The sequence below is a fragment of the Oryx dammah genome, unplaced genomic scaffold (genome assembly GCF_014754425.2).
Source record: "Oryx dammah isolate SB20612 unplaced genomic scaffold, SCBI_Odam_1.1 HiC_scaffold_10, whole genome shotgun sequence".
NCBI classification, from domain to species: domain Eukaryota; kingdom Metazoa; phylum Chordata; class Mammalia; order Artiodactyla; family Bovidae; genus Oryx; species Oryx dammah.
The window spans coordinates 50,028,399-50,042,883 of NW_024070194.1; the positions used below are offsets into that span (position 1 = coordinate 50,028,399).

Below are 14,485 nucleotides of genomic sequence, written 5' to 3' on the forward strand. Positions count from 1 at the left end.
TGCTAGAATGTCCCTCTATTTGGATTGTGTGGTATTTTTCTCATGATCAGACAGGGGTTATGGTTTTCGGGGAAGAATAACAGAGTGACATGTCCTTATCACAGTTCAGTAAAATAATAGATTAAGGATTCATCTCTAGCTCTTAATTCTTTAGCCTATTTAATACTTGATATCCAAAGCACATGCAAGTCATTAGGAAACAAAATACACTAAACATAATGACACACTAGTGACTATTCTGTCAAGAAAAAAGGCCACTTGGGTCATGTAAAATCAACCTGATTTGTCACTGAATCACATTTTAAGAAAGTCATTGCATTTCAAAAAATTTTTCCTCTTTATTTAAACATAAAAGACATTTACAGCATGCAGGTCAACTCAAAATTATATGGCATCTTCCCAAACCAATTATCTCTGCATGTATCTTCAAGCACTGAAAAGAAACCAACGTATTCCACAGGCAGACTCAGACTCTTGTATCATCTCCTGCCAAATTGAGAGTTACACACAGTAGTTTTCTTAAATTAGGCAAATAATTTAACTGATCACCATGAATAAATATTACTTTCATTTCACTGAGTTTCTTTTCTGAACCATTTATCAATGCCATTCAGAGGAACATTATTCAGTCAAAAAAAAAAAAAAAAGACACTGTAAATTGAAATAAGTATCAATGTTCCAGATGATCAGAAATTTTCACTTATAAGAGTAAAGGCTGTGTTTAATGACCTACCATAGCAAAAGCAGTTCAATTAAAACAAATTTATGAAATTCTCTGTACATTTTGTGAAAGTCTGAAATTATAAATAGAAAAAACCATTGATATTTTAAAAACCCTAACATTGTGTATTCTGAACCACACACTAGTTACAATTCATTGTTTGTTACACAGCACCAATACCTGTGATACATCTTACAAGAAAGAAACTCCTATATTCAGACAGAAGAGAGAAAAAAATTTCTGCTTCATTTAAGAATATTGCCCCCAAAAGCAAGCTTTCATTTGAAAACAAAATACAAATGTCTGTGTGAATGCAGCCAAACATTTCTTCATTTGGAAAACTATCATCACCAATAGGCGGAAGCACTGTTTTTAGTTAACTGCAATGCTTCAGTCTTGCCGCTCTACAAGTGTTCATCTCAATTTTTGGAGTGTTTCTTTTGATCAAGCCTAAAAACAATACAATCATTTTAAAGGTTGCTGCAGATCAGAACAGCAAGGATTTTTGACTGTTAAAAAAATAAATAAATTTATCTTTTAAATCAAAATTATTATAAAAGTGGAAATTACAATAGTTAAGGAAATAGAAAAATAAGCCAATTATGATCTGAGTCTTCTGACTATGGCTCCAAATTTAATACAAATATCTGTATATAAAACTTTTTCAAAAAGTTAATTCTGCCACCCAGATCCTAACACAGAACTTTCCAGCTTTCTCCTCTGAGTAACTTTACATCCCCAGTCTTTGCAAATTTCTGCTAACACAGTTGCAGTTACCCACTCCCAAGTGGTGAAGCAGATATTGAAATCTCTTTCCCTATTACTTTTATAGTTTCCAAAATAAACTGTTGACTTAGTTTAATCATCTGAGGAAGAAGTGGCAAAAACAGATGCACGTAATTACAAAATTACCAGCTACCGCCAACAGAATAATTTGAGGATTATTAGTGACTTGCAGATAATTTACTACTCCTAGACTAAATAAGAAGTACGTTATAGTGTATGATTTAGTGTACCAGGTTAAAGACACCTCAGGGATTTTCAGACCACAATTTACCTATATATTTATAAATTCGCCATATATTTGTCCCATCCTTCCACATGTTCTCTCAATTTCCAAATGCTATAAATTTAGATCAACCAATACAGTACTAATATAAAATTATGTTTAATCCTATAATATCCATATCTTAGTTCATTTCATTAAGTTGACAGATTATTATCCACCCAATTCTTATATTAGGCTCACAAAGCAAGGTGTTTCCATTCCATCAAGCTATGTGTATACAGCATTGGGAAGAAGAGAAATGAATTTCTTTTCCAAACTGTTTTTCTTAAACAAAAGCAAAAGATTTGCTTTTGATAGTGTGAAATATTTCTATTCAAGATAATTCAGCAGTAGGCATTTCACAAGATAATTAAGTAGCCTTGCCCAGTCTCATGTGTCTAGTTAGGCAGTTTTAAAGGTTTCAGTGCTCAGGGAGTAGTTTTCAGAAGCAAACTTCAGAGATGATGCATATAGTTTTAACTCTGAAGTCATTTCAAAGGATTTTTAAGTACAGTACTGACCTGATATAATTTGTGGGCATGTAGTGTTATAAGTGGTAAAATTTAAGACATTTAATCTAAAAGTTCCATTTCCCCTAAAATAAGGTATTATTTTATAAGAAAAGAAAAACAAGCAGTGGCAGCTAGGTAACTTAAACTAAGATTAAGAAATAAACACGAACAAGTACAAAAAGCACAGTCCTATATGATACAGTTAGCTTGGCACAGTGAAGACTAAATTTAAGACATGAAAGACAAACTGTGTAATAAATAGGGCCACAGTTATAAACTGTTGTTTTTCCCTCCTAAGACGCCAAAATTGCACTCTAGTTGTGTTGGGAAGCAGCAGAGTTTACAAGAAGAGTGGGTAGGAAACAGCTGTACAGGCCAGGTACAATTTATACACTAAAAAACGTTATAATTCTAGAGTTTCCAAGGGATACAGGCTACAGTCACTGAATTATGTCCTCTTCATACTTCAATTACTTTTAACACCTGAAGATGGAAAAAAACAGAGAAAATATTATTTATACAAATCCTGTGTTTGAAAAGAATGAAACGAAATATACCAATTAGTTTAAAAAGTTAACCAACAGCTTTGACCACTTCCCCCAAAACTAAAAAGATTGCAACAATGAATGATTTTATTTCTTTTCCTTTTATTTGTTTCCTAAGCAGAGCTGTCTAAGGACAGTACAGTATTGAAAGGAAGTCAACCCTGAATTTGCTTTTACTTACCCCAAGACCTATGAGTAAGCTGATATATAGAGTTTTTTTTTTTTTTTTTTTAAGAAAAAGATGGTCAATAAAATGCCAGCCAGTAGACAGTGTCAGTGACATTAAGTCAAGGACCACTAATTAACTAGCAATGTTACATACATGGCAGCTGTGAAAAACAAAAAGGGTGTACCAATAAGCACAAAGTACATGTGCTACGGAAGGCAACAATGAAATAAACAATCCCAGAGACTTCCCCTGTGGTCTAGTGTTAGGACTGGGCACTTTCACTGCTGTGGTCCAAAGTTCAATCCCTGGTCAGGGAACTAAAAATCCCAAAAGCCGTGAGGTGTGGCCAAAAGAAAAAAAAAAGAAAGTAAAATAAAATAAAAGTAAACAATCCCAGTAGGAGTTACCTGGAGGCATCCTTGTAATCCACTGCCTATTTACCTGTGTTTATTAGAAAACCTCAGCCTGTCCAAAGCATCATGCAGCTAGAAGAACCAACCAGCCACGTAAAACTGGTACTACGAGTATCACTGTCACTGATACATTGCCATCTCTCCCCAGAATAAATCCAGTGTTTTGAAATGCTTTTCTTAATAATTAAAAAATCTCTACAAAGTAGTTATCATATACTCCTCAATCTGGGCTTCAGATTGATCACTCCAAGATTTTTAAAAATAATAACCATTATCCTTTGGACCAGCAATGAAACAAACCTGTACGTAATCATACTTTTATAGTTACTTCAAGTCTTAAAAACCTGTGTTAGCTAGGTTGTCAACTCCCTCAAGTGCTTAAGTGCTGTCATTACACTGGATCAGCAATCTGCTGCTAAAACCTAGCTTTACTTAACAAAGGTCACGGACTGTGCTACCTGCAAATGAGACAGGAGTTCAAAGTTCACATGTGAATTTTAATATGAGGACAATATTCAAAACAGATAAACTTTTACCTGTATTTATTTATATGTATCCTTTGAAAATTCTTTTGCCCACCTTCAATTTCAGAAAAGGCAGCTTGCAATTCCTCAGCATCTGCTCTGTACTAGGTAGTGATGCCTTAACTTGTATAATTCTCAAGAATGACTTTCATTTTATTAATAAAGAGGCTCAACAAGTTATTAATCCAAAGGGGGAAAAACAGAGGCAGGACAACCACTGTAATGTCTGCTGATATGACACAATATTAAACACATACCACCTACAATGTAATCCTGTAAAAATGTGCACAAGAATTCCTGCTTTTAATAAACAGGAAACAGAAACAAGCAAACACACTAGAGGTGGCATATGCTCCAGAAAATTGGCCTTTTCTATTTAATAAGTCAATGTCATTAAACAAACAAAAAAAAAGAGGGTGGGGTGTTATTCTAGCATTAAGAGAGACTTAAGGCAAATAACCTAATGTAAACATCAGTTCTGGATTATTCCCTGTTTAGACAAACCAGCTGTAAAAGACTTAAAAATCAATAAGTAATCAGAAAGTTCCAAATATGGATTGCTGCTGCTGCTAAGTCGCTTCAGTCATGTCCGACTCTGTGCGACCCCATAGATGGCAGCCCACCAGGCTCCCCTGTCCCTGGGATTCTCCAGGCAAGAATACTGGAGTGGGTTGCCATTTCCTTCTCCAATACATGAAAATGAAAAGTGAAAGTGAAGTCGCTCAGTCGTGTCTGACTCTTAGCGACCCAATGGACTGCAGCCTACCAGGCTCCTCCATCCATGGGATTTTCTAGGCAAGAGTACAGGAGTGGGTTGCCATTGCCTTCTCCACAAATATGGACTGATATAATATTAAAATATTTTGTCAGTTGTGATAATGTTGAGGTATACAGAAAAATGTTTTATTTCAGAGATACATTAAATGGGTCATAAACTTCATAATTTACTTTTATGCCTAAGAATTTTTAAAAAGGAGTGAAAACAAGCAATCAACTGTTAAAAGTAACTTGCTCAAGTTCATAAAAGTAAAAAAATCAGAATTCAAACTTAGATGGACTCCAACATCCATTAACTCTTTCACTGTGTCACTCTCTTTTGAAACTTCTATTATGTGGACAAAAAAATTGTATTAAATTGATGGAAATGTGAATTCTCCAGAATGCTGCTTAATATTCTACTCAAATTGCAAGCCAATGTTATGCAAAAATGACAAAGTAAAAACAAGGAAGATTAAAATAAAACAACTTTAGTGTTTGTCAGAAACAAAACCAGTAAAGTATCTCATAATTATACTGTATTTTTTTAGTTTCCTTAGTTTCCAAACCACCTACACACTTGGGACTTGCTAAGAATTAAATCTGATAAAATAATAGGCAGCTATAATTAGTCATGTTGTACTAAGAAAATGTTCACAATATATTGCCAAGTTAAAAAATCAGGCTATCAGCATATTCAGAATAGCATAGTATACTGGTGTATGTTACAGTTATTTATATTTTAACCTTCCTAATTTAAAAGTTATAATACTTAAAGAAAGTTCCAGAAGGATATATATATTGGGTGGTATTTCCAGATGATATTTATTTTCTTGGTTTGTGATAACTGTCTATCCTTCGACAGGGTGCAGCTATTACTTGTATTTAGAAAGAAACAAGTAAGAACTCATAAATCAGCCAGAAAAACCACTCACAACAGTAAAATGGCAAAGGACCCAGGAAAAAAAAAGTATATAAATGGGCCAATAAACATATGAAAAATTCAAATTCATTCATAAATCAATGAGATGCTTATTCCAGCCTATTAAACTGGACATTTAAAAACTATTAATACCAGCAAAGATGCAACAAAATAGACAGTGTCCTTGGCTATGATATAATTTAGCAGTCATGGAATAGCAGTGTGTTAATATGTGTCAAGAATCTTACAAATGTTCACTTTCTTGTGATTCCACTTATGGGAATCTTCTGGAAATAATCTGAAAGTAAGGAGGTATAAAAAGATGTTTCATTACTTCAAATTTCATACATGAAAATTTCAACACTGGGAAATTCCAAGTATGAAAAAATTAACATAATTAAATATCCAGTAAAGTAGCCATAAAAGCATGGTATTTATACTAGATAAGTAAGAGTTTTTAAAAAATGACCCAATATTAGGTTAAAAACATTAAGAACACAAATTTGAATATGCAGATACTATGATCTGAATTATGAAAAAACTCTAAAGAAAATCATGGTAAGTTACTTTCAGAATCCCATATATAAAAAGAAAACATGCTACTAATGTTAGAATCCAAAAAGTATTTAACCACCAGTGGCTGAACACCTCCCATGGATAGCTGTGATTCAAAAGCCAGAGAGAGCTCACAAACCCGCGGGTGTCGTGGGGAGCTTACACCTGCTTGCCTCCTCCACCTCGCACAGCCACCGGCTGGCTGTTCTGAACAAATGCACCTCCTCCACGAATCGCACTTGGATGAGTTGGAGAAGCTGCTGGATGTTGCCCGGGACGAATAGGTTTAGCTAGTATGAAAAACAAATGCTTACTTTAGTTTCTTCTCTTTATTTACAACAAATTCCCAAAGGTTTTTTCTTTGGCTTTTTGTTTCCCAGCAAATCCTTCCATCTCTCTTTTTCTTTTCAGTTACATCCTTTTGTCAAGGACCTATACAATCCTTAAAAATCTTGTTGAAAGGTTAAATTTAATAACCTCTTAAAAACCTTATTCCTGTATCACTGCTTTACAATTAAAGCACGAGATACTGGATGACATTTTCTTGCAAGTCTCTTCTTGCTTTAATAACAGTGCTCTTCTTAGTTTCTCTAAACCTGACCAGTCTTGCTCACCTAGTTCTGACTTAGCTCCTTCCCCTGCTAAGGTGGCTATGCCTCAACGCTCTTTACTCCCAACAGTGCCACCCTCTCGTAAACTAGAAAATGTAACAAATACCATATGACAAATCAGATTACATTCTCAAGTAAATAAAAATATTCAAACCAAAGTTTCACGGTTTTATCGTGTCCTACTAACCAATCTGTGCAGAATGTCCTCTTCTGGCCATATTCTTTGACCTGACTGCCTCCTTTATACGATCCACTTCCTGCTGATAACGTTTGCGATCGCGAGATGCATTTTCTTTGGCTTCTTTCAGCGCAGACTCCAAAGCTTTCACCCTCTCAGCTGTAGCTCTGAGTCGCTTTTCCAGCTTAGGGAGCTCACAGCGAAGATCTGCATTATCACGTACCAGCTAAAGGCAGACACAGAAAACAAGGATTCTGGCTTTACTGATGGTCTGAAAAAATATGAACATTTCGAAACTTATCTTGGAAAAAAAAAAAACAAAACACTACATTTTATGTTAAGGTTTTCCCACAGCTAGTTTAATTTAGGGAGTAACATGCAGATAATACATGTATCTATAAATATACTCACATGTCTCCCCCCAAATATAATTTCATTCAATATTGAGGGGCTGGTGAGACTGTTCTTTCCCCCATGACAATACATTATAACACAGCATTAGGTCTCTTCATTAAGAGACTCATCTGGTGGACATGAAAATCCTTTTAGATACAGTAAGATCCACAAGTAAATGTAAACTTAACAAGTCCTTAATAAGTGCTGAAAGAAAGGCTAAAATTTCCTGAATCTCAATCCAGTGCAAACACCAGGTTTACAGTAACAAAGGCATACAACAATTAAGTATGCCAAGGAGCTTAAAAAATAAGTAACTGAACCATGTTATCAAGCTTTAATAAAAGAAAAAAGTAAACAAAACAAACAAACCCCACAGTAAGTATTCCTCTTTTTTGGCCACACTGCATAGCTTGTGGGATCTTAGGTTCCCTGACCAGGGATTGAATCTGGACCCCCATAATGGAAATGTAGAGTCCTAACCACTGGACTGCTAGGGAAGTCCCTACTTTACAAAAAAAAGTAAACTGCCTTGTTATTTTATATATTTCACACTCGGAGGTATTAATTGTATGAAGACCAAAAAAAATAAAAAAAATAAATAAATTTTAACTTAAAGACTTGTCTCCCAGAGATTTAAGAATGACCATGAATAAATTAAGGAAACTGACAGATCTGAAGCCCTACAAAGAAAACAACAACCCATCTTTTCACTGGCCTCTTGATAAAAAGCTGTTAAAAATAGTAACTAACGTAAAAATTGCTAGTGGTTTATTTATATAATTGCATGACAGAGTAACAGAATGGTTCGGGGTATGAAAGTCCTTAGGACTCTTAAGATTCAAATGCTTGTCACTCCTCAGTTTTTATTGCAGCGACACTGGAATAGACTCTTTACTACCTGTTTGTGGACTTTGGTGAGTTGTTCCAGATTATTTTCAAGAAAGGAGATTTTCTGCTTCTGAGCAGCACTGCCTCCAGTGTCATCTGAATCAATCTCTGCACTCTAGAAAAAGATCAATCAATGTTTAACTACTACCAAAACTGCTACGACAATGTAAAGTTATTTCACTTGTGAATACAATTAGACACAGAAAGCACTACTGTAAGGCAAAAGGAGAAGGGGGTGGCAGAGGATGTGATGGTTAGATAGGATCACTGGCTCAATGGACAAGAATTTGAGCAAACTCTGGGAGACAGAGGAGGTCAGAGGAGCAAGGTGTGCTGCAGTCCACGGTGTTGCAAAGAGTCAGACATGGCTTAGCGATGAACAACAAAAACAACAAGCACCACTACATAAATATCCACCCTGGTATTATTTTATTACCTTTTTAACCCTGGTGGCCAAGTCTTGAACAAAGAGCTTCCGCAGGTTGTGTAAAGTCTGAAGTTCCTTTGCCTTGAATTAAGAAAGCAGTATTTTTAGAAGCTCGTCTTCACATTTACTAAAACCAGGGGAAGAATCCATTAATATTCCCCAATCCTATTTATTTCCAAGTTTTTCTTACCACTGTCTCTTCCAAACCTTTCAAGTCTTGTCTTGCTTGTTCTCGTCTATCTTGCATAACCCTGAGCAGTAGGAGAATATACAAATACAATAAATATGGGCTCAACTTTGAGTCCATAAGTTCTAGTTTTATTTAGTACAAGTATTCAATCAAATATTTTTATCTGACAGGATCAATGCTTAAATTCATATGTGAAAAAGATCTTATTTTGAAAAAATTTACCAATGTTTAGCCTTTCAAAGAAATTTCTATATGCCTTATAATCTTCTAAAATCTATAGGTTATCAGGAAAGAACTGTCATAATATAGCAATGGGAGAGATGAAAGAATATGTGGCAGAATTTATGGAATAAGGAGTGGTTCTTTCTGAATTTTAGAATATGTATTATCATATAGCATATCAGAAACAACTCTGACTAAAGCAAAATTACAGATTATAAATTACTGAAGACAAAAAAGAATATGTTTTTATGCAAGATCAAATCTGACAAAAACAGTTTTTGTGGCAGATCCTGAAATCTAAATTTCTAAATGTCATGCTTTAGGTTTGTTTTTATGATGGATCTTTAAGTAATCTGAATCTTAATTATCAGTGAAATATAAGACCTTGGTTTCACTAAAGTACAAGAATGCATTGCATGTTTTTAGGTATAAAACAAACCAACTCAGAGGGTTTAAGAAAAACACCTCTTCGCCTACACAAAGTGAAACATTTATCCACTGAATATAACAGAGCAATGCCTGCAATTCTCTAATTTAGTTTTTTATTATTAAACTTGAATCAGAACATCTACTCACGTAAGTTCATGTAGTTTTCTGCTCTTTTCCTGATCTGTAGCTTTCAACTTTTCATGTTCTACTCTCAGGCGTTCTTGCTCTAACATCATTTTCTGGTTTTGGCTGACAAAATAAAAAACACCTCACAAGATCAAAATCATCATTTTCTGAATGCTGTAATTAAAAATTTTCAAAGTCTTAAATTCTGTAGTCCCACCATTCACATACACCAGGCCTCCTCTTTTAGGCTGCCGTCCAAAGAGGCAGAAAGAGGATATGGCCACATTCAGCCATATGATATTTTTCAGTTTGGTCTGAAACCACATCTTGATTTCGTATGCTTCACTCTCCTAAATTCTTTCCCTCAATTCATTAACAAAAAACTTCATGCCCCAAGCTTTGTCATCATATTTTGTTACTCTGCCTCCTACTCAAATCATGATTTGGTCAAAGACCTCAAATTTCTATCAATTCTATGCTACATGTGTATGGCTGTGGAAGTAAGAAAAATATGTTCTAGTAAAACTAAGACAACCACTTCTATTAAAAGAAACATTTTTAAAATCCACAATTTTCATAAAGTTTTTCTCAGGAATTCCTTGGTGGTCCAGTGGTTAAGAATCCACCTTGCAATGGAGGAACTCAGGTTCAATCCTTGGTTGGGGAACTAAGACCCCATATGCCGTGGGGGCAACTGAGCTCTCATGCCTCAACTAGAGAGCCTGAGTGCTACAAACTACAGAGCCCAGACTCCCTACAGCCATGCACCACAATTAGAGAGGGCTGCACGCCCCAAACAAGAGCCAATGCAGCCTAAAATAAATAATTACTTTTTAAAAACGTTAAGGAAAGGATCTGGAGAACACAGTGATGTGTAGCTGAAATAATGGTTAAAGTTGGGGAATATTTTTTTTACTGAATATTACATCAAAAGACCTAAGAAAAATTTTCCAAAACTTCCACTGGAACTAGAAATTCCACTCACAAATGAAGATTCTTTTATCTTCAAGTCAAAAATTGTTTCAAAGAAAAATGCAGGTTAGAAACACTACCCACCAGTGACCTTTTATGTCCTCCTGTCTAAACAGTTAAGTCTTTCCAAGTTAGTTTCTACTACCTCAGAAGAAAGGGAAGCACACTTACTCTTGAAGATCAGTAATAAGTTTTTCTTTTGCCTCGACTTCATCTCTCAAACTACTAATTTGTTTTTGATGAGTTTCTCTATGGCTTTGGATCTGCTGTTCAACAGCTTGCTAAAATAATTTGGGGGAAAAGGATTTTAAGTCAGATTAATCATGATTAATAATAATGAATGAAAGCAATTAGAGTCCAATGTTGCACCAAACTTACCTTAACTTCATTTGCCGTCTGAACCTTATTCAAGTGCTCCTTTTCCATTTCATGCACTTTCTCTGTTTGGGTGGGAAGAGAAAACAGAAGAGAGTTCTTGATACAAACCAAGGGGCAAATGGGTTTTATGAAGCTAGGTTCCTTAATGGGCTTTCTCTGGTGGCTCAGTGGTAAAGAATCCTCCTGCCAAAGCAGGAAACATGGGTTCAATCCCTGGGTGGGCAAGATCCCTTGGAGAAGGAAATGGCAAACCACTCTAGTATTCTTGCCTGGAAAATCCCATGGACAGAGGAACCTGGCAAGCTATAGTCAGACATGACTGACTGACTAAACAACTTTCCTTAACAGTACTTGACTTTAAATTACCCAAATGCCAATTTCACTCAGTACATACTAATTAGTAACCGTAGTTATAGTCTCTGTATTGGTATTATGGTTTCATTTTTTTTGCCAAATTCTGGAATAGATGGGCTACCATGTGTAGGGAAACAAGACAGCTTTCTAAGTCCCCTGTGTCAGGACATGTGCACATCGTACACGTACACGCGCGTGCGCACACACACACACAACTTAGAAATTCCTAGATTGGTCATTTCCATATTAAAAAACAATTTCAAAAATAGGTTTCAAAGCCACACTAAAATGTAATATTTACTATTCCAATTGGTCTGTATTCCTACTAGTGTATTCTCCATCAGTGTGAATATGTTTACTACAATCATACTGAAGTCAGTAACAGTTTATAACATAGATATAACTCATGAATAACTGGAAGAGAGTACCTTGTGCTCGAAGCTGGACTAGCTCTTCACTGAGGGAATCAACAGATTCCTCCAGCTGTCTTTTCTTTTGCTCCACATTTTGAAGATACTCAGTCAATGATTTGATTTTGGCTTCATGCTTTTGAGGAAAATAAACTGTTATGAAGTGGAGCCAATGAATGGAGGCAAACCCCTCATACACACTCAGTTGTTCAGAATATTTGAGAGTAAGCAAGATTTATCAATACATTAAACATAAAATAAACTTACAGAACAAGATACTTAAGACCAAAATGTTCAGGGGCAAGTTTTTATAATGATAAAGAATTTAATCAATGAAATGGTCATCTGTGCAGTTTCTAACACTTACAAAATAAGGCACTTTAAAGGCTGATTTATGAAGTAATATTCTTACTGTTATCTCCAACTAACATTAACCTCTACCTTTCTCCTCCAATTCCTATCCTGCTGAATGGTCTCATCCATTTAGTTGCCAAAGCCATATAACTGGCCCTGCAGTTTTGCTTATGCTAGGATTATTCCAGATTCAATAGTCATCAGTCACAGCTTTCTAGTAAATTCCTATAACATATACATGTCACCAAATAGAACCCAGTTAAATCATTCATGTTATCACACTGCAGCTAGAGTAGGAAAAAATAGCTGAATTAACTGCTTTATGTTGTTACTCAAAATAACCTACAAAAGGTCATTTTTCTTAGAACTTTAACAATAAATAAAATTTATATGTGGCTGTTCAAAAAAATGAGGAAGGTTTGTTCTGTAACACATACTTGAGAGATACGAAGCTGGCATGCTGCTAACTCCTTTTCATTTTCTTCCATTTTTTTGTTGCTCTCAGTTTGTGTGCTTTCTAACTGTTTGCAGCGTTTTACCATGGTTTTTACTTCTGACTTCATTTTGCTAATGTAGAGCCTTGCAACAGTGAATTCTTCATCTATCATGCCAGTTCCCTCAGGCTGCTGTGAGAAGAGGAGAAACAGAAATGAAAGATAAAAAAAGTCTTTTTGTGTGTGTGTTTACCCAATTAGGTTCTAAAATCTTAAACAAAATTAAATACTTTTAATATTCTTCAACATTTGTAGGAAGCTTGGAACTTTTTATTAAATATTGTTTTTATTAAAGGGTAAGTAAAGGAGAGCTTAATTTTTGCCTTCCTTACCTTCTAAACTTAATGTTAACACACGCCTACAGGGAAAAAAATATAACATAAACAAACAAAACTAATGAACTCTCTTTCAATTTGTGGATTTCTTCCTCAAAGGCGCTCAGTAAATTTACTGCTTATGTGTAAGTCCAGTTCAAAACTTAACAAATAATGATGTTTAGGTGGCTGGAAAAGAATGACTTTTAAGTTCACTAAGGAGGAACTGTGGTCAGTGCACATTCCTTAGTAACTTTCTTGAGTTTCATTACAAAATTTCAGTACAATATTCAGTGTCAAAAAATAAGGAGCTCAGGTGAATTCCCCAGTGGTTGAGTGGTTAGGACTCACTTTCACTGCTGGAGCCCGGGTTCAATCCCTGGTTGGGGAACTAAGATCCCACAAGCCACATGTATGACCAAAGAAATTCCCGAAACCCCAAAGCATAAAAATAATAAACAAAAAAAAAGAGCTTGACCCTCCCACTATCTGGAACAAGACAAGGATGCCTATCCTCACCAGTTCTATTCAGTATAGTACTGGAAGTTCTAACCACATCAATTAGACAAGAAAAAGAAACAAAAGATATCCAAACTGAAAGGAAACAGGTAAAACTATCATATGTAGATAATATACTATATAAAGAAAACCTTAAAAGAATCCACACAAAAACCAGAATTGATAAAATGAATTCAGCAAGGTAGCAGGATATAAATTAATATATAGAAACTGGTTGCATTTCTTTACATTAATAATAAAATATCAGAAAGGCAATGTGAAAAACCCCAGTATCCTTTAAAATCATATCAATAAACATATAAAATAGGAATAAACCTGAACCATGGAGGCAGACGACTTACATGCTGAAAACTACAAAACATTAATAAAGGAAACTGATGTTTATTCAAAGAAATGGAAAGATATTCCATGTTCTTGAACTAGAAGAATTAATATTGTTAAAATGGCCATATTACCCAGAGTAAGCTATAGATTTAATGGGATTACTATCAAATTACCCATGACATTCATCACAGAACTAAATAATCCTAAAATTTATATGGAACCATAAGATCCAGAATTGCCAAAGCAATCCTAAGGAAAAAGCAGGAGGTATTAAAAAAAAAAAAAAAAGCAGGAGGTATAACCCTCTCAGACTTCAGACAATACTACAAAGCTACAGTCAGCAAAAAAGCATGATACTGGCACAGCGAACCCAGAAATAAACCCACATCTATGGACAATTAACCTCTGACAAAGATGACAAGAACATACAATGGGAAAAAGTCTTTTAGCAAATGATGTTGAGAAAGTTGGACAGCTAGATGAATCAATGAAGTTACGACACTCCTTCATACCATGCACAAAAATAAACTCAAAAGGGCTTAAAGACTTAAACATTAGATATGACACCATAAAACTAGAAGAGATTATAGGCAAATATTCTCTGACAAATCATAGCAATGTTTTCTTAAGTTCAGTATCCCAAGGCAGCAGAAATAAAAGCAAAAGCAAACAAATGGGACCTAATCAAACTTACAAGCTTTTGCAAAAAGGAAACCATAATCAAAACAAAAAGA

The 14,485-nt window shown here is 35.0% G+C and overlaps 1 protein-coding gene across 4 annotated transcripts in view; it reads right to left on the reverse strand.

The window, feature by feature from the left end:
* Window positions 1–313: 313 nt before the first annotated feature.
* Window positions 314–14,485, reverse strand: part of KIF5B (kinesin family member 5B) — a 47,265-nt gene continuing 33,093 nt past the window's right edge. The window contains exons 16-26 of one of the 4 annotated variants that reach the window (XM_040248048.1): window positions 12,538–12,723; window positions 11,765–11,882; window positions 10,983–11,044; window positions 10,776–10,885; window positions 9,654–9,755; window positions 8,856–8,916; window positions 8,675–8,746; window positions 8,249–8,353; window positions 6,964–7,180; window positions 6,329–6,455; window positions 314–2,764 (exon numbers count right to left, since the gene is read on the reverse strand). In XM_040248048.1, coding sequence (XP_040103982.1) covers window positions 2,758–2,764; window positions 6,329–6,455; window positions 6,964–7,180; window positions 8,249–8,353; window positions 8,675–8,746; window positions 8,856–8,916; window positions 9,654–9,755; window positions 10,776–10,885; window positions 10,983–11,044; window positions 11,765–11,882; window positions 12,538–12,723 — 1,167 coding nt within the window. In that variant the 3' untranslated portion in view covers window positions 314–2,757. Of the gene's footprint in view, window positions 2,765–6,304; window positions 6,456–6,963; window positions 7,181–8,248; window positions 8,354–8,674; window positions 8,747–8,855; window positions 8,917–9,653; window positions 9,756–10,775; window positions 10,886–10,982; window positions 11,045–11,764; window positions 11,883–12,537; window positions 12,727–14,485 lie in introns of all 4 variants that reach the window. The other 3 variants (XM_040248049.1, XM_040248046.1, XM_040248047.1) reach the window with 3 other exon arrangements.